Here is an 18,932-nt window from a genome sequence, read left to right as displayed (position 1 = left end):
CTCATGTAATTTAATCTCTTTTTGGACCCAGACAAGCTCTCAGCATCCCTGGCAGCCTGTGGCAGGCTATCCCAGAGGTTCACCCTACAGAAAGTCCAGTTGCCCAGTCAGGGATTGCAGTCCCTGCTGCACACAGGCCTTGCACTGTGACAAACCCATCCAAAGGTACAGCTACAGCATGAAACCAGCTCTCGTTAGACAACAGAGAGCCCACAAGAGACAGCAACAGGAGGAAATTCACGACTGCAGGAAAAGCTTCAGTCAGGCTTCACTCCTTCCCAGACAACTGCAAGCCCAAGCAAACCCGCTCCATCGGCCCTGTAGCCATTGCCTCTGTGGCAATGCCATCACATGGTTGAGGCCTCATGTCCTCTGCCTTCTTTGTGCTTCAGAGTCACCACAGATTTGTAAAAAGGAGGCTCACGAAACCTAGTTACAAATGCAGAAGAGCCACGAGTGGGTAGGGTTTGATGTAAACCCTCACTGCCCACCACAACACTGAATATTTAGCTACAGACTAGTATTTTGTATCAAGTTATCACTGCCTTAATCCTCCTCTTAGAACCACCACTGAAAATCTTCAACAACTTTCACTAAAAATGCAAACGAGGAGGAAAAACACCGAAGCACCTGAAACCCAGTTGCTTTATCGCTTCTTCCTTCAGCTGTAAAACCTCTTCTGGGGGGAAAAAAAATCCTCTTTACTTTTACAATTCCAAATTAAAACAAATCCAGCTTTTCCCCAAGAGGGAAAGCCATCTCTTCCATGCCAAATGCCTATTCTTTGTGACAGGCTGGTATGGGATCACACACACACACCCCTGTGCATGCACACACATGCCACAAAAATTTTCCTGATAAAAGTTTCAGCAAGCCCAGTTCTTTCCTGAAGACAGTTGGGATTTTGACGAGTTGGCGCTTTTCGGCACAGAAGTGTTTAATCAGATCTTTCCTAACCAGTTCTGCAGCTGTGCGCCATGCGCTGAGCACGCCTCTCCCAGGGAGGAATAGGTTAGCTGACCATGCCGAAAAGGTACCAAAACACTCCCTGGTGCTTCCAAACCGAAAAATCAGAGCTTCCCACAAGAAAAGGCAAAAAGGCCACCATTCTAAAAAGTACACAGCAGCGCAGTTGGAGTGGCTTTCATGTGAAAATCGAAATAATTTACTACATTGCGTAAATTCATTTCCAGCATCAAAGAAAAGGCTGGCTTTTTTATTCGTGGAAAGTTTGCAACTTCCCTACATTTCGGTAGCGCCTCCTTATTTTCAGCCCTTAACAGCTCTGCAAAGCTTTACACTTTTTTGCAGACATGTAAAACCCATTTTCTACAAAGCGAACTGAGTAAAGCATTCATGTAATTTATTAAAGGATTTCTGACTTTCCCAGCTAGTAACTCACAGACGCTGTGGGAGCTTTTTCCTACTTCATTCCCAGCGCAGTGAAGGTTTCAGGGGATGCTTTGCAAGACCAAGCCAAACTGCACAGCCTCAGTGCACCAAAAGGAGAGCACTGTAAATTGCCCCGATAGACTTTCATGAGTGTTTGAACAAATTTAACCCTGATAACCTGGAGTGCACTGCTCAGAATACACCGTGTCTTTAAGCGCCCTAACTACTACAATCAAATCCCTCGGAGGCTCCAAAAACAGAGCAATGAGGCTACAACGTGGTCCAGCTGCCAGTCGGCTGCTTCAGAGGGGTGTCCCCGCTGAGGGTGCATGTTCAGACAGGTGAGTTATGGTGTCCTGCACCTCACGGAACAACCTGCCATTGCCACACCTGTTTGCAATACATGAGTTGCTAAAGCACAGTGCATCGGGAAATACTGTCCCTGCAGAGAGCAGCAGCACCTGAAGCAGAGCCAGCGTGGGTACCCAGTAGTCACCAGGCCTCCGCTGGGACACTGCTGGCAGGAGGAAATCAGAACTGCCAAGTATCTCCAGCCCAAACCAAACTCTCCTTCCCCTGCTTGGAAACACGTTGGTTTTCCTCCTCTGTCCCAGCAAGAAGCCCAAAGCTGCCAGAGCAGGAGCTGAGGGCTGAGGCACAGCATGGGGAACAGTGGCAATGGGAAAGGCGGTAGCTCTGAGGAGTATGAAGCACAGGTGGAAATCATGGGAACATAGTAAGGTTTTGGGGAGTACAAGGTCTTTGGGGGACAGGGACAGACGTAGCCAGCCCAGTGTCTCCTCAACACTGTTTCTTCCTGGAGGGAACCCGCCGTGCTCAGCACAAGCCCATTTGGCAGGCACCCCCCCAAAACCTCCCAGCGTGGGAAACAAGCCATCCAAGGTGCAGCAAGGAAAGACTGGCAAACACAAGCCCATAAGCTGCTGCTTGTTGCACCACACCTGGCAAGCTGTGGCTTCCCAGGCATTGTGCTGGCCAGAGCAGGAGGCGTCTTTCTTACCCCACAAACTGCAGAAACTGGTTTTACATGTGCCACAGCCTTCCCACCCCACACTCATGAGTAAAGCTGCTGCGATTGCAAAAGCGAGGTATCCAGTTCGCATGCTGAGGAAGCATCTCTGCAAATGGTTTTTGTGCCTGTTCCCTCAGCGATGCCTTTGCAAGGGATGCTGGAGCACAGCCACACTCACAAAGCACAGGCAGAGACATGCATTTCGGTCAAGAGGGGAAAGATTTGGGGGATTACTCATGGCCAAGCCTCTGCAAAATTGACTACCGTGCTTGCCAGTCCCATAGCAGCGATGCAGGAACATTGCCCACGCAAAGTGCTGCAGAGAGGGAGTTCAGCCATGGCGTACGGAAACACCCCCCGGCACTGTGTGGGCACCCTTCCTCTCCTGCTGGATTTTCTAGGCCCAGGGCTATCTGTGCTAGCAAAGGAGAGGGGCTCCTAAGGAGCCCAGAGGCTTTAGAGGGGGGAGCGAGGGAGCAGGGGGCCCTCACCCTGCGATGGACAAAAGCCAAGAGCCACAGGTCTGTTCTCGCCCCACAGAAGGGAGGAGGAAGGAAGCAGTGCCTGCTTATTCCTGGGGCAGGAAGGGTAGCGGGAGCAGAGCAGACTGGCTGTCGGTCTCCTCTCCTTCCTTCCCCACACTGGGTGGGAACACAGCCTGGCTGCGCCTGCTCCTGCCAGACACCCCGGTGCTCCCGGCCAGGCCATGCCTGCTCCGTGCCGAGAAGAAAAGCGGCATCGATGGGGTGAGAGGGACGTTGTGCTTCCCAGCGCTGACGGGCTGCCGGAGGCCTCCGCAGCCGACCGGAGGTTGTCCCCGCCCCGGGCCTGGAAAAGCCCTCAGGAAGAGCTGGGAGGGTCCCGCTCCCCCCGAGGGCCACCACGTCCCCAGTGCCGCCGCCGTTGCCTCAGGACGACGCCATTTTGGCGCACGACGTCACCCCAGCCCGCCTCCACCATGGGTGCTGTGCGCAGGCGCGCGGCACGCGACGGCCAGGAGGCGTGGCGGGGGCGTGGCGGGGGCGTGGCGGGTGGCGCGCGGCGGCAGGGGCGCGCGGCGGCGGCGCCATGTCGATGGAGGACCCCTTCTTTGTGGTGAAGGGGTGAGCGCCGACTCCGGGAAACCCGGAGCCGTGGGGGAGGTCGGGGGTGTCCCCGGGCTGGGCACGGCCGCCCCGCAGCACGGGAGGCGCGGGGGTTGGGGGGTGCGGGGCGGTTGGGGGTGGGGTGTGCCTCTCTGGAGACGACCGGGGAGGGGGAAAATGGCGCCCCCGCCCGCCCCTTCTGCGGCTGAGGGCGGTGGGGGGGTGGGTCTGGGCCGGGGCCTGCTGAGGTGCCCGGCGTCGAGGACCGGGCGCGGGAGGCCTCCCCGCATAAAGCGCTCCCCGCTCCGCGGGCCAGGCAAACCCCCGGGGCGAGTGTTGTAGGTGCGGTGCACCCCCGGGTGCCGGGGCGAGCGGGGCAGCGGGAGGGGCAGCGCTTGCCTGGGCCGGAGCTTGGGGACAGCCCGCCCGGATGTCCCCGCCGTCGGAGCGAGGCGGCGGTGGCTTGGGAAGTGTCGCCCTGCAGCAGGCGGAGCGGGGCTGGCTGGCTCGGGGGTGGCATTCCCCAAGGGACCAGGGCCCTGGTGTCCAGGCGGAAGGATGGAACGGAGCAGGGACCAAGCTGGGGGAGAAACTGCGGCATGGACGGTGTCCGTGAGAGGAAACAAGCAGAGAAGAGCCTGAACAAAGGCAAATGCAAACTAAAGGTGGTCGAGGCAGGAGGAGAGAAGAATTGTAATTAATAGGGTGAAAGTACCGTAGCCTCTAAATACAACCCCGGGGCCAGCTTCAGCTTCTGCTGCAGGCTGGTCTCCTGCCCCATATCACAGTGAGAGAGCACTCAGGAGCAGTAGAGGTACTCATAGGACAGCGGTGGGGAAAGTCATGTGAGCGCAAGGGGTGTGGGAAGAGTTGCTGGTGCAGCCAGGGAAAGTGAATCACTCTGCCAGGTTGAACTGGTGCTAAGGGGAAAAAAACAGGAGTCGCTGTGGGTGAGGAGCAAAAGTACTGTCAAACTTTCCAGAGAGGACCCCTTACTGTGCAGGGAACAGCTGGGAGGGGAGAGGGAATGTGCTGCCACTCCCAGCATTAATTATTACCCGGCAGGTTGGGGTGGAAGGGACTGGTGGAGGCCATCTACATTGCATTGAGTTTGCTTTCCTGGAGTTCATAACACCTCCCATCGGAGGACATCTAGCTCTGCTTTAAACTCCTGCTTGTGGGTACTTCCCCAGGTATGCCCAGACGAAAAGAAACCCAAAAGTTTTGCTAGCAAGTAGTGGAAGGAACGAAGCTTGCCAGATCCTCAGTGCAGGCTGTTGACTTTAGGGCACTAGATGTGGCAGACAAGGAGCTGTAGGCGTGCGAGAAGAGGAGGGATGTGTATCAGGATGCTGAGAGACTGCAGCTTCAACAACAAAGTTGAGTACTTCAGGCTATGACATAATGCGGAGAGAGCTGCAGTCCTGGGCTTCCCCTGCTGATAACCTGCTTTCCTTCACTGGGGACAAACACCTGCATCTTACATGGATGCTGTGTGCAAGGTCTTGGGCTTGTGGTAGCCCCTTTCACACCAGCAAAGTCTGGTCTCTGTGAACACGGGAGCAGTTAACAGCTCAGGACCACGGAGTGTGTAAATACAGATAACCACTGATGGACAGTGACCTAAACTTACGGACCCGCTTTCCCCAAACCATCAAAGCAGTGTTCAGTGCTGTCAGCAAAGCTGCCTTCCCATGCTGTGAATGCATTCGTCTCCAAAAAGCTTAGAGCAGCAGAAGAGACTTCTGTTCCCTAAGCCAGCGTAGTAGAGCTGTGTATTTTTTAAATGCTGAATTAAAATAAACAGTGCTGCACTCAACAGTCTGCCTGGCTCTATTGTGGGGACAGTTCCTGTAATTCTGTGTGCCCTTGGGGTATCTTACGTAGGTAGTCAAGAGTCTTCAGAGGAAAGCTGTTGAGAGGAATACAAAACATTAATTGCCAAAGAGCAGCCTTGTTCAGACACTCTGCCCTGGCTTGCCTGTGTGACACTTGACAGAAACCTTCCCTAAAGAAATAGGTCCCTTCATTAGCAGCTGACCTGTAAGTTGTCGTTGCTCAGCACTTTGCGCTAGAACAAGAGATGGGATTGTCCAACAGGTAGGGCAAATCCTTGTTTTACAAAATAAACTAAAAATTGTTTGAAGGAAAGATGTTCGGGAGAAAGCTTTGCTTCTCTGCGCAGCTGGATGCAGGGCTGTCCTGCTGTGACTGCTGCAGAGCAACTGATGATAATCCTTTTGCTTCTCTTTAACCACCCTGGCTGCAGGGAGGTGCAGAAAGCTGTGAACACTGCCCAGGGGCTCTTCCAGCGGTGGACAGAGCTCTTGCAAGATCCCTCCATCGCCACAAGAGAAGAAATTGACTGGACCACTAATGAGCTCAGGAATAACCTGCGGAGCATTGAGTGGGACCTGGAAGACTTGGATGAAACAATTAATATCCTTTCTGTGGTCCTTTGGAGGCAGGGGTGTACAGTTCCCGATTTGTCCTGAATAGGCAAATACTAGTCGATAGTTTTTGCAGAAATCAGGACTATTTGGGATTGAATTTTGCATTTACATTGGCTTTTCTCAAACTGCAAATGAGAAATTAAGGCAAATATGTTCAGCAAAAGGATTTTCCTTTTGCCTTTTTATTTTCATTTTGACAAGGTGCGAAGATGCTTTCTTCTAGAAAGCCTGTTGTGTTGTATGCTTTGGATTCCTCTGTAGACAGTCATACTCTAGGCTGGCTATTAGAAATACTCCTTTTCCCTTGTGTTCATGTGAACACTCCTGAAGGTGCTGCGCAGCATCAGAACCAAAGCAATGAAAGAGAGAAATCTCACACTGGTGCACGTACTGCACAGTACATTCCTGCCATGCCTGTGTTTTCCTCCAGTATTTCATACTTTGCTAATCAGATTTTGGGGAAAGGCACAGCGCAGCACCCAGTTGCTAGATCCCCGTTGCAGCATGCTTGGGGTTTGTGTATCATCTGTGTGCTTACCCAGCACTGCTAACAGGGACTCCTTGACTCGCTGCCTACGCATTGTTGAGGCAAACCCACGGAAATTCAACCTCGATGCGACAGAGCTGGGTATCAGGAAAGCCTTCATCACAAGCACGCGGCAGGTGGTCAGGGTAAGGAACGTGGGCTTGGGGTGGGAGCGTGGGGAAGGCAAGGGGGAGTGATAGGTGATTAAAAAAGGAAAGCTTGTGGTCATTTCCATGCTGAACTGGAGAGCAGAGAATAAACTTCATGTGCTACCTGCTCTGCTGCAGGCTTCCTTGTCTTCCCTGTACACTGCCTCCTGGGACTACCCAGATGGGTTTGGGGCTGCAAGGGTGCAGGTACCCCATGGCATACCCTCCTTTTCTGCTGCTGCCACTTTAAGTCTTCACACCTCTCTTGCACCGGCAAGCCTGGGAACCTGTAGTAACTGGGGAGGAAGAATAAAGACCCTGCTGCGATGCAGGGGAGACTGGAGCCTCCCTTCAGCGTTGAAGGAAATCACAACTGTCCTGTGCTTTTGTAGCACTAGTTTTGAAAAACGGTCCACTTTAAACACTGACAGATGGTTGAAACCTAGCGTTATTGAAGTGGTGACTTTGACTTCCTACTGCTACAAAATAGTCCAAACAACCACTAGATTTAATTCAAGGAAGGTTTTTTTGTTTAGTTTAAGCTCACACTTCAGAAGCAAAATGAGAATTTTAACAACTTGGTGGTAATAAATAGAGAAGAAAGATGTCCGCAAAAGCTTCACTGCCTGGTAACAAGCCGCTAGTTAGGAAGTTTTCTCCCTATTAATAGCTACACTGAGCGTGGCTTAGTTTCTGCTGCCCCTCATGACTCTGATGTTCCTGCTTCATGAAATGCATTGCTGTGGCTGGCAGCAAGCTTGATACCCTACCTGCAGCCCTGTGGTCTGGATGCAGCTCCTAAGGCTTGCTGCCTGGGAACTGATCCCAAAACTGGCTGGCTCCAGGTAGCAGGTGTGTGCTTGCTGCCTTCCCCTTGGTGTAGTCCACTCCCAGATGGGCAGGATCAGGCAAGCCTGCTCTATGGTCCTCTTTTCCTGGTTGAAAGCTGCTGGCTAATGGGTTTGGAGCAGCGTCTCTTACTGTGAGACGAAATTCATTAGTGGCATTATGCAGCTAATTTCTAGCTTCCATGGGGAATTTTTGATGCACAGCAGCATGTCCATTAGCCAGTGAGAAGTAAGCGAGCTTACTTAGGTGTGTATTACACACCTCTAAACAGTAAAACATACCTAAATGTTCTGGTAACATCAGAACTGTGCTGGTGGATCAACCTCTCCGAGGTCATATTGATTACTTGCTAATCTATCCTATAAAAACTAGACTACGTTGTGATGGGGAGCCTTCTGGGGCTAGCAATCTTCTACAGGAGCTCAACAGCAAAATTTAATGGATAAAAGAGGTAGAGGCAGAGAGGATGGCCAAGGACAGGAAATCTATCTTGTCCTGTGCAGTATAAGACCAGATGCAACTGGGAATAAAGTGCAGGCAGTAACAGGCTTCCAAGACCTTCAGTAACATGACTCTTCCTTACAGTCCATCACTAGGAACATTAGTTTAATATTATATGAATCAAAGTGTTTCTGGCTGTAGTGGAGCAAAATGAGTAGTAAGGAAGGAATATTTTTAAAAAATCCCATTGCTGTTGATTTTAGTATTAGTAAAATGATGACCTGCAATGAAGCTTTCTACAGTACCTTTCCAGACTCTTCAAAACTGTACATTTTCAAAGGAAACCTCCCTTCCCTCATTCCCCCTAAAGAAGCCTTGCTGGGAATAGACAGCCCTGTAGCACCCTGAAATTGCCTGTCACCTCAAATCCAGTGCTCACATATTTCTTCTTTCATTGAACAAACAGGAAATGAAGGATCAGATGTCAAACTCCTCCATGCAAGCCCTGGCTGAAAGAAAAAACAGACAGGTGAGAACCAGAAACAGGAAAGTTAAGTGAATGCATGGCTGTGTGGAACTTTAAGGAGTGAGGAGGATTTATCAGCTCTAGCAGTTGTTGTCTTAACATATGTGTTAGGTGAAACTTCCATTTTCGCTTACTCTGAGGCCCTACATTGTAAGGTAGTATGTATAGCGTTGATCAAAACTGTAAAAACTGGAATGACAATATATATCCTGTCTGTAGTTTAGCCCCCTTAAAAACCTTTGTTCCGGGAAGGGGCTTGCATGCTGCAGCAAAGCTGTGCATTTGAACCGTGTCTGTTTTGCTGACCTGAGAGAGCTGGTTCTTGCAGGCACGTTGCTGCCACCCTCTTTGAAGCCTGCCTCTCAAAGCAATAAGTATAAGTCAGCACTCGCCATCTGTCTCTGTCTTCTGATCTGGTTGTATACAACTGTCTGTTGCATTTTCCCATGGAAAGGGGAATCTCCCTCCTCCTCGGGGGGAGCAGGCTCGGAATCCATGTCAGTGAATGTAATCCTGCGCTCTGCTGTGTTTAGGAGCCAAGATACTGCAATATCCTTTCACACAGCTGCCACTCGTAATAGTTAGCCATGTAAGAAGATGGAAGAAGCTCAAGGAGTCTCAGGTTGTCTGCACTTGTAATCTAAGGAATAGAAATAGATGCGGCTTGTGCTGCTCCCCGGCTGACGGGGAGGCTGTAAGGAGATCTGACTTCCAGAGCTGCCTCAGTAAACGCTGGTGTGCGCTTCGTACAATTAACTGGCTGCATCAGTCTTACCACTTGTGGCAAAAATGACAAACTGCAACAAGCTACTGAGAAGCACAGAGCTGATTCCTTAGCTTGTTAGCAGGTTAATTGACGTGCTTGGCAAACACTTGAAGAAGCAAAGTCCCTTACAGCCTTGCTCAAACAGGTCTGTAGCTGTCTTTGCGTTCTGCTGCTTTCCTTTGCATGAAGTTCCTGCTAGCTACAGGAGACCATATGGCCTAGCTCACACGGCAACATCTGGTCAGGAAAACTGACTTCCCCTTGCTGTCTTCCTCTCCCTTCCCAACCCCTCGCCTTCCCTCCAGAACACAAACCTTGTGCTGGGCTGGGCTGCAGCAGCTCTTCCAGTGTGCCTCTGTGTCTGAAATTCTGGCTGGTGGCAACCTGACCCTCACAGGCTAAGGCTGGCAAACAGAGGCCTTTCTATCGAAGCTGCAGCAAAACTAGTGTGCTGCGTTAAATAAGCAGTAGCTGTGCTTGCCCTGAAGTGGAGAGAACCAGGACCTTGCTCAGTGCCTTGGGGCAGACAAAGCCAGACGTCCTGCTAGCTTCCTGCGCAGGCAGTCCCGTCAGTTTTCCTCGCCCCTCCTTGAACCTTGTAAGGCAGATGAACTGTAGCGTCTGCCTTGTTTTTAGCCTGCCAGAGAAGCCTGGTTCTTGTCTGGCCACTCTTCACAGCGACACAGTCATCCCCTCCTGCCCACGCCCAGAGGCTGCGAGACAGTCTCATTATGAGTCGTCCTTGCCTCCACACTGGTGGGTAGAGCTCCCGAATCTGTCCATAGTGCTGCAGGGTGCAGCTTCTTACCTGTGGGCCACCTTCATTCTCCGGCATCTGTTGCTGATACTATTCCCCTTCCAGGGGCATGGCTTACTCAGCTGGAAAGCCATGTCTCTGCTGGCTTTGCACAAGCTTCTCCATTCAGGTTGTAGAGCAGGTAGCAAGTATAATCTTGTATGCTGGCAACTGAATGGTATGCTGGAGGAGCAGGTAGCCCAAATCAAAGAACGCACTGCTGTGGTTATATATTGCACTGTTTTACTGTCAGCTCAACTGGTTAAGTACTTTTTCCAGACCCACTTAAGCCTCTGTCATTAGTAGCACAGTGTTCAGTTCGAGCTATACATCTGTTAACACAATATATCTGGATACTTCCCAGCTTACATGTCCTAGCACACAGTGCTGCCTTTCTAGCAGATCTTTGCTAGTCCTTTGTGCTGCACAGACCTCCTGCATACACCGTCTGTCAGTCGTACTCCAGCTCTCCTGCTGCTGGAGAGGTATATCTGCAATATCAGGCTGCAGAGACTTCCCAGGGTGGTATTTTGGCACAGCATTGTTTTAGTTTGTGATGGCAGTCTGGCTGAGTAGCAATAGAGCAGGAGGAAAAGGATGCTGTGTGCATGCGTATGGGAGTATTGCCTTGTCTGCCTTCTTACTACAGCTTATAGACAAGCTGTGAGCACACACGAAGGTGTTGCTAAGGGCTCTCTGCATCTGTTTAGGCACTCCTGGGAGAAAGTGGGAGTCAGAGTTGGAGCTCTGGACCTGACAAATACAGCCGTCTGGACCGGGAGCTGCAATTAGCAAATTCACACTTCATTGAGGAGCAGCAAGCTCAACAACAGGTAAGGCAGCTGGCACCATGCAGACTAAGTAGCTTTGCTTGCCAAATGGGTGCCAGGGGGATGAGGTATGGGCTGCAAGAGCCAAAACAAAAAAATCCAGTCCTTCGTTGGTCAAGATCTAGGAGCCTGACAATCCTCTGTTTGCAGCATATACCTGTGCATGCATTCCCTGTACAACACAGCTTTTTATGCATCTGGGAGTAGAGATTTTAATGCACGAGGCTTGGGTCTTCTGCTCTGTACAGGAGGCAAACAACATGATCAGGAAGCTGTAGCACATTAAGCTTTAATACCACAAAGATTGCTGAAATCCTTGGAGGAGCAGATATGTTGCAAGCAGAAAACAGCCCGTTTCTCTTATGCAGCTTCCCCTAGTTAAAAAATGAGCTGTTTGCAGTTGTTTGTGTGCATCTTCATCAGAACAGGCTAGGAGCAGGAGCGCGTGCCTGCTTCCTTTTCCTGCCTTTGTCAACATGAGATTCATGAGAAAGCCTGCACGAGGACTTTGCTTTGCAAGAACCCCTGGCGAGGTGCTTCCTGGCAGCCAGGGGAGTTTGTCTGGAGAAGTGACTGGGCAGCACACAGACCCTCGTGCAGCAGCCCACCCAAACATGGGCCTTTAAACAGGCAGCTTCTCAGAGGTGGCAAACTGCTAAAGCTCCTGACCCATAACACCGTCCTGGCTTTCAGATGAGTTTTACCTAGTGACTCTTGGAAGATAAATAGATTCAGAAGTAGGTAACTAGGGTAAATCTAATCCTTAGCGTGACTGTGCCCTGAAAATGACTTAAAACATCAGACGACCTATTCCTTTGGCACACTGGGAGCCAGGCTTGCTATTTTTAAATGTAGAAGCTGCAGCAGCCTTTTACTCACATTAACCCCTTGTTAGCTGCAGCATGTTCCATTGCATTTCCCAGGCACAGCATCAGTGTGGCTCCCTGGTGCCTGCTGCCGTACCTGCTGCGGGCAGCAGGGCTTGTGGAGGTTTTGTCGACCAGCCTGTGTGGCTTTCAAGAGCCACCTTAGGTGCAGCAGGTGCATACCATTCAGTTCCCAGGGAAGTGAGGCGGCATGGCTGAGCTGAGGGAAGATTTGCAGGGATGACAGGAGACTGCAGCCTGCTGTTCTATGGGGATGCCATGCTGGGGAGGTTTTCCTGCAGCTGCTACTTCTCCAGTATTTCTTAGGAACGTGGTCCTCATTCCTGATGGCTCAGCTCTGTGCCCAGGCCCTGCAGCTGATATTGGCCAAGCAGCAAGTGTCTGTCCACCAGATCAGCTGGCTCTGACCCAGCTGCAGGAGACAGCAGACCTGTAATTGCCCATTTCCCTTCTCTTTGGCTCCAGTTGATTGTGGAGCAGCAAGATGAGCAGTTGGAGCTGGTCTCTGGCAGCATCGGGGTGCTGAAGAACATGTCCCAGCGCATTGGAGGGGAGCTGGAGGAGCAAGCAGTGTAAGTGTGAGATGTGGGGCTGGCTGCAACACAGCTGGAGGTCCTCGCACACATATATCTGCCCCTGTTAGGGTTTTGAATTTACTAGTCCCTCAGGCAGCCTCTCCTAGCCAGCCTTTGATTTTAGACAGTGGAAAGCATTTCTTACTGCAGCTTGCAACGATCCAACCACATCGTTTGTTTGAAAGCCTGCACCTAGGGCAGGCTTAGCTGCCAGTTTACCTTTCCTTCTTTCTTCTTCTGTTTAAACACCCCCCCCTAAGGCACACAGTTATACTCCTTGGCTTCAGGCAGCCAGCAGTACCGAACAGATGAGGGTGGGAGGTGCTGTGTAATGGGGAGACTGTGCAGTTTCCCATTCCACAAGGTTTTGTGCTGCTCTGGATAGCTGCTTGACCCAGGAGTTCTCATCTCTGCCTTGCTGCTCTGAAACACAGCACAGAGCTACGATTGATAGTTAAAGCTAAAAATATCCCTCACCCACGCAAAGGGTTGAAGGGTAGCTGACAAAGTAATTTGCATCCATCCATTTACATATAAATTAGATTTCTTTCCCAGTGCATGTCCTTTGCAAACAAGTGAAGAAAGTTTCCAGTTATGCAGGCTAACAGCTGCCGCGGGAAGAGAGGCTTGAAGGGTTCATGCCTAAAAGCCCTCCTTGGCTGATAGAGACTGGAGGGCTATGTCCCCTGTGAAGTGATGTTTTCTTTGATGGAGAGGAGGAACTTCAAACCCCTCTCCTGTATGAAGTCTTGCAGCGTGAGAGTCTTCTGCTCTCATGGAAGCAGATCAGTGTGGTGTGTCCATTTCAGATAATCATGTAAGCCATCAGTGCTTGCTAGACAGTAGCAGGTAACTACTGCTATGAGTTTTTTACAACTCGTTTTTTTCCCCAGTGAATGAAGGTTTAACAAATGCCCTAAAACTCCAGATGAAGGAAGCTGTGCTTTGAAACATGTTAAGCTTTAAAGTCGCACTGGCTGGAGACAATTGGATTGGTACCTTGGTTCTGGATGTACTTGTTTCTCTTCAAATGATTTCTTGGCATTGACAAAGCACAGCGTCAGGAAGGCTTTCAGATTCATTACAGTCACTGTGTGGATGGAGTAGAGGGGTAACTTCCACACAGAACTTAAAGCACCTTAAAAGCAATTGCAAATCTCATTCCTGCTTAATACATGACTGGAACAAGATTTTAGCTTCAGCTGCAAGCCCTGAACATGAAAAGAGATTTAAAGTCGAAGACAGCACCTAGATCTATCTAACCAGTCTCTGCTAATCACAGACTATAAGTGAGACTTCGCTGTTCAAAGGAGGAAAACCCCCACTCCTCACCTTGCAGGGTGCATAGAGCTCAGCTGTGAACATACAGGGGGGACTGGTCTGACAGGAGTCCCAGATTAATTCCCACTTTCCACCAAAGCAGAGCTGCTGCTTCAGCAGGTTTTGTTCATGCCCCCTTGGGTACTTTCAGGAGATAGGGCCACATCGCGTTCCTCCGCCAAGGTGCGATACACTATCACATCAGTGTTTTGATCAGTGTGTGTGAGCATGCTGAGAAATCCTGAAGGGATGCACTGCTTGCTGACAAGTGCCATGCTTCTCTGTCCCCAGGATGCTGGATGACTTCTCCCACGAGTTAGACAGCACTCAGTCACGGCTTGATAATGTCATGAAGAAGCTCGCCAAAGTGTCTCACATGACAAGTGGTAGGTCCTGGGAAGTGGGATACAGTCCTGGAAAGGGAGAGACAAGCCCTCAGATCTTCAGGCTGGGACACTACATGCTCCCACCCACTGACAGCCATCCCAGACCCGAGCAGAGGGGAGGGTGCAGCTCTTGGTGCTTGAAAGAGGGGGAAGATTTCCAAGCCCTGCAGCTGCTCCTGCCCAGACACTGCTCTGCAGCCTATCCTTTGCCTTTGTTTTATTTACAGATGCCTTTCTATTTATGCTGCTGCTCTGCGGTGGGAAAATCCCACTCTAGATGGTAGCAAGGGAAGCTATGCAGCCTCCTGCTCTCTGCAGTTTCCTGGGCTGCCTGCAGGACAAAAGCTTTCAAGGTGCCATAAAACACTTGCCACCGTGTGTGGCTTCCCCTGCACCAAATGCTTGCCTGCAGCAAGCCCCTTCTAAAATCCCACCTGCCCTTGGGTTGTCGATCAGATATATATCTCAGCTGGCAGAGGAAAGAGGCCATTTCTCCACGGGGGGAGGCTGAACCCATGAGAAAAGTCCTTATAAGGCTGTGCCTGAAGCTGGTGGGCTGGCGAGGCGCCGCAGGCAGAGCAAACAGGAAGCCCGGCGTGCCTGCCGGGAAGTCCCCCGCCGCCAGCTTGCCTCTCCGAGTGCTGGCGATACGCCCAGCAGTCACCTCCTCCGTTGCCCCTCTCCTGTGGGTGCTGGGATAGCTTGTGGAGGCAGCAGCGAGTTGGGAGAAACGTTCCTGGTCTGCAGGATTAGGCTGGCCATGGGATTTATGAGGTGGTGGAAATACAGCCCTTGAGAGACCATTTCCAAATGGCTGACAGTGCACTTTGGGTCACCAGCCCAGTGGCAGTGTGACCGCTGGCAAACTTTGCATATCTCCTTTCCTCTGGGAAGAATGCTTCGATCATTGCAGAGTGCTGCTGAGGGTTGCGAAAGAGCATTTCTGCTATCCCTGGCATCGCATGTGCAGGGGCTGAGCAGGAGGGCTCTTCCCAGGCCAGCTGCTGTGCCCAGAAGTTGTGAGGTGCAGCAGCCCTGTCCCCACTGTTGCACCATTATCTTGCAGGGGCTTTCTCTCTGCCGTTGCAGACGTAGCCATGGAAAGATAGCAGCCGTCAAAGGCGATGCAGTGTTGAGCTTCTGCAGAGCGTGCACAGGGCCAGCGAGGTGTAAAGATATCCAGGAGAGACTTCGTTCCTGGCGCTCTCCTAAGGGGAGCTGCTGCAAGTTCTTCCTGGTGGAGCTCTTTGGTGCAGCCTTCACTGAACCCCTTCTTGTTCCTCTAGCAAACAGGTTACTCCACGAATTAGCAGCAACACAACAGCTCTCTCCCAACTGCTTTTGAACCAGCTTATCAAATCTGAACTTGGTTGGTGAGAAGCCTCAAAATTCCTACAGCTGTCCCTAAAAGCCGGTGTATCCTGGAGGACAAATGCTGTTGCCCCATGGGCTGCAGGGGGGCATGCTGCCAAGGGAGCTGCTGCTTTGGCTTTTTATGGCTTCTTTAAGCTTAAACTGACCTCCTAGCAGTACAGAAAGAAAAGTTCTCCCCGATTTTCCTTCCCCATTAAAACAGGAAGACCGATGCTTCCTTTTCCTTCCAGATCGACGGCAGTGGTGTGCAATTATCGTCCTCTTCGTCATCTTGCTGGTGGTGCTCATCCTGTTTTTCATCCTGTGATGGACTGAACTTCCTCAGACGCCCCCTCCCCGCCCCCTTGCCCCCATAGCATGGGGAAATGAAACTCTTGCCCTTTCCGTCCGCCCACAGAGATCCCTGGCAAGAAAACCCACACCCAGCTCTCAACTTTCTCCTTTGAGGACTGTGCCTCGGCTCCGACGGTGTCTAACCTGGCCCTGGGGAGAGGGGGTGGAGGACTGGAGCTGCCTCTTTCCCCGGTGTGGTGCGACGTGGACCTGGGCTCCAGGTCTGGACCGAGGCAGCTGGAGGGGAACCTGACCCCCGTGCCTCTGCCCCGTGCAGGTAGGAGCCAGTTGCAGCGGTCCCGAGCTGCCCGCAGTCGGATGCGGACACAGAGCAGCGAGCCCTGGGGAGGACAGGACAGGGGAGGAATTAATGAATTCACTGAGCTTTACAAACCACGGGCCCATGGGCGCTTGCCAGCCAAAAGCATTACCAGGAGGAGCAGAGGCATGAAACCCCACGCAGCCCCGGCGAGGGAGGGGAGCCCCAGCCGAACTGCCCCTGCCCCATGCTGCCTTCCTCCCACGGGCTGGCTCTGTGCCGCCAACTTGCCGCCAAGATACCACAGTGAGCCTGCAGCAGAGCATTCACCTCCACCGCCGCAGGCGAGCTGTAGGGTGTAGTGTCCTGTCGTCAGCCAGCCGGGCGCGATTAGAAACCCCAGAGCTTTAAACCTGGGTTGATGCATGCCGAAAGCTGGCAAACAACCGTTAGCTGGAGAGTGAGTTTGTTAAAGCTTTTAAAATTGCCTCCTTTGTTATACAAGCCTCTAAAGCTCATTGACTGATGCTTTCTTTGCCCTTGTATAACTGAGTAACTGCTTCTGTTTAACAGCTGCTTCCCTTTGGCAAGTGATTTGTCAGGCCTAAAATAACTTATTTTTTTTAAGGAAAAAAAAAATACTTCTTTAAAGCTTTCTTTTGATGACCGTTAAAGCCACATTCTCTCTGCGGGTGCATGACACACATTTTCAGAGGAATGGGGCTCAATTATGTATTTTAAGTGCATACGAACTTGTAAATAGGATGTCTTAATTTTTCCCAAACACTATTTTTTGGACACCTCCGTTGTAAGCAACCAAAAGGCAGGAGATTCCAAGCTCGATCACTTCTGTATTACTTCCCAGTCCTTTGTTACCTTTGTTTGTCACTCGTGTCCTTTCAGCAGTGTCAGCCTAGTTGTCTCCCTCGTATGGCGAGTTAGGAGTTAGCCAGTTGGTCGATACCAGAACATGGTGAAGAAAGCGCACCCTGGCAGTATCACTGGAGAGAAACGCAGGCAGGGGGCTTCGTGCTGCAAACACCAATTGCAGGGCATGGGGTGACTCTTCAGGAAAGCAAAAACAATTTCTTACTAAGGTCTGCGCCCATATTTAAGTTGCAAACACTAAAAGACTTGGGACAGGCTGGCCTGCGCCTCCCATGTGGGTCTCAGATGGGGCTGGGGGAGGAAGTTAATTGGTGTTGACGCCAAAACTTCTGCTGAAATTGCAAATCGCCCCTGAAAATCATCCTCCCCAAGCGGGAAGCTCGCCACCAGAGAGCTTTACCTCCGGGACGCTTAGCCCGGACTGAACATCCCTCCCCACCAGGTTTGTGTGACCCCTCCCGCAGGCACTGACAGCACCGTGCCTTCCGCAGCCAGGCGCCGGACTTGGGGGGTGGGGGGGTGGGTGTGATCCCGAGCTGCCCTGCCACGCCTGGGCGGGTGCTCATGGCATTAACACACGTGTGCCCTTAGCGCCAACCTGCACTAATTATTTCAGCAGTTGCTCTTTATCCTTGCAGAGCACCTCGTTTCTTTTGGTTATGCTGCAAGAAATACGGGGTGTCTCCTTTCCAAGCTGGTTGTCACAGCGTCTGCCCAGCTCCTTGGGCTTAATACCTCTCCAAGAGCAGGTTCCTCGCAGCACAAGTTCAACCAGGGAGCGGGGCTCGCCGTTGGCTGGTGTTTACACACTTCTGACCCCCCACGTTATTTTCAGTGTAGTTGTGCATCCTCCAGGAATGTCTCCCAGTGCTCCGTGCGGGACCGCTCCTTCGTTAGTCCCGTGTGCTGCCGGAGGGTGGCCCAGCTGCTGGCATCACTGCAAGCCACCAAACTGTCTTCGGTCCTTTTCCTGTGTACATTTGCTTTTTCTGTTGTTGTTGGTGCCCCTCCCTTTAACTAAATAAATGCATTGCTGCTGCACCACGCTGGGCAGCAGCAGGGATCAGTGCTCGGCCTCACAGTGACCCTTGTTTGGGGACAAATGGGGAGGTCTCTGGCACCAGGAAAAGCTCCCACCAGCATCTGCTGGGCATCACCCTCATGGCTTTTAGGGCATAGCAGCAGCTTATGCCCAGCAGCTGCTGCCCAGATGCAGGGACACAACCATGCAGAAGGCAGCTATCGCTGCTGTGCCTCCTCCGCGTGCCAGTCTTGGCGCCTGCGGGAGAGGCTTGTCCCTGTGCAGCCGCTGCAGCCACGGCATGAGTTTCTCCTTCTGTGGCTGGAAAAAATAAAACCCCAAAACGAGCAGCAGGAGCGCAGACCCCTCTGTGATTAGTTGTGGATACTTGCAGGCACATCCCCGCTGCTGTCCCAGCAGTGCTTGCAGGAAGAGAGCAGCCCCGTCACCCTGCGCTCCCCCCAGCCCACTATGCTGCTCATCTGAGCAGGGAGAGGGGGCTGTTCTGCTCTTTGAGGAGTGCTGTGGGTGGCTGAGCCCCCCAGCTGCCTTCCCAGGGCCCCCCAGCACCACAACACGCTCAGGAGGTGGCTGTTAGAGTGACTGGGCCTGGGAAACCAGGCAGCAAAGGCCCCGAGCCCATCCAGACGCACACCCCTCCCTCCCCAAAAAAAAGATCAGGCTGCCTGCGGGGTGGCAACAGGGAGACCCCAGCACAGCCTTCCAGGGAGCACTGTCCCCTGGGGATCCCCTCCTGCCCTGTCTCCATTTCCCTCCTCCACAGCCCAAACAGGTACTCGGGCCCCAGAGAGCTCCTGCCCTCAGCTGACAGCACCCCAGCTCTGCCTGTCCTGGGATGATGTGCTGTGCCACCCCCTGCCACCCCACAGCCAGGACACGCTCAGCGCCCTGGATGAGCTGCATGCCGTGGTTACACTGGCCCTGGTGGGGGGCTCAGCCCCACATGGCAGCACCCAGACCCACCCCTGGCTCCCACATCCACCAGCAGCCCCACAGCCGTGGGGCTGGAGCACGCCCTGTCC

General features: G+C 52.2%; 1 protein-coding gene across 9 annotated transcripts; it reads left to right on the top strand.

The window, feature by feature from the left end:
• Positions 1-3,086: 3,086 nt before the first annotated feature.
• STX6 (syntaxin 6) lies at positions 3,087-17,937 on the top strand. Of its 9 annotated transcripts, none has more exons than XM_075096935.1 (9): positions 3,087-3,171; positions 5,780-5,949; positions 6,541-6,635; positions 8,395-8,457; positions 10,727-10,849; positions 12,199-12,305; positions 13,920-14,014; positions 15,786-15,998; positions 17,507-17,937. In XM_075096935.1, exons 1-9 carry the CDS (start codon positions 3,167-3,169, stop codon positions 17,887-17,889), a joined length of 1,254 nt encoding a protein of 417 aa, XP_074953036.1. In that variant the 5' UTR covers positions 3,087-3,166; the 3' UTR covers positions 17,890-17,937. The 9 variants fall into 9 exon arrangements, 6 of the variants coding, with proteins under 6 accessions (XP_074953036.1, XP_074953037.1, XP_074953039.1 ...); XM_075096936.1 differs by having other exon boundaries at positions 3,091-3,171; positions 17,704-17,937; XR_012661143.1 differs by having other exon boundaries at positions 3,101-3,171; positions 15,619-15,998.
• The last annotated feature ends 995 nt before the right edge of the window (positions 17,938-18,932 follow it).

This window comes from Phalacrocorax aristotelis, chromosome 6, assembly GCF_949628215.1.
Source record: "Phalacrocorax aristotelis chromosome 6, bGulAri2.1, whole genome shotgun sequence".
Lineage (NCBI taxonomy): Eukaryota > Metazoa > Chordata > Aves > Suliformes > Phalacrocoracidae > Phalacrocorax > Phalacrocorax aristotelis.
This window is presented reverse-complemented; position numbering and strand designations above follow the sequence as displayed.

What these genes read in the sequence shown, in the direction of transcription:
- STX6 (XM_075096937.1), top strand. Translation starts at nt 3,494, where the DNA reads ATGTCGATGGAGGACCCCTTCTTTGTGGTGAAGGG. An exon ending in AGACTTGGATGAAACAATTA is followed by an intron (nt 5,950 to 6,540) that starts ATATCCTTTCTG and finishes CTCGCTGCCTAC; the next exon opens with GCATTGTTGAGGCAAACCCA. An exon ending in GAGCTGGAGGAGCAAGCAGT is followed by an intron (nt 12,306 to 13,919) that starts GTAAGTGTGAGA and finishes CTCTGTCCCCAG; the next exon opens with GATGCTGGATGACTTCTCCC.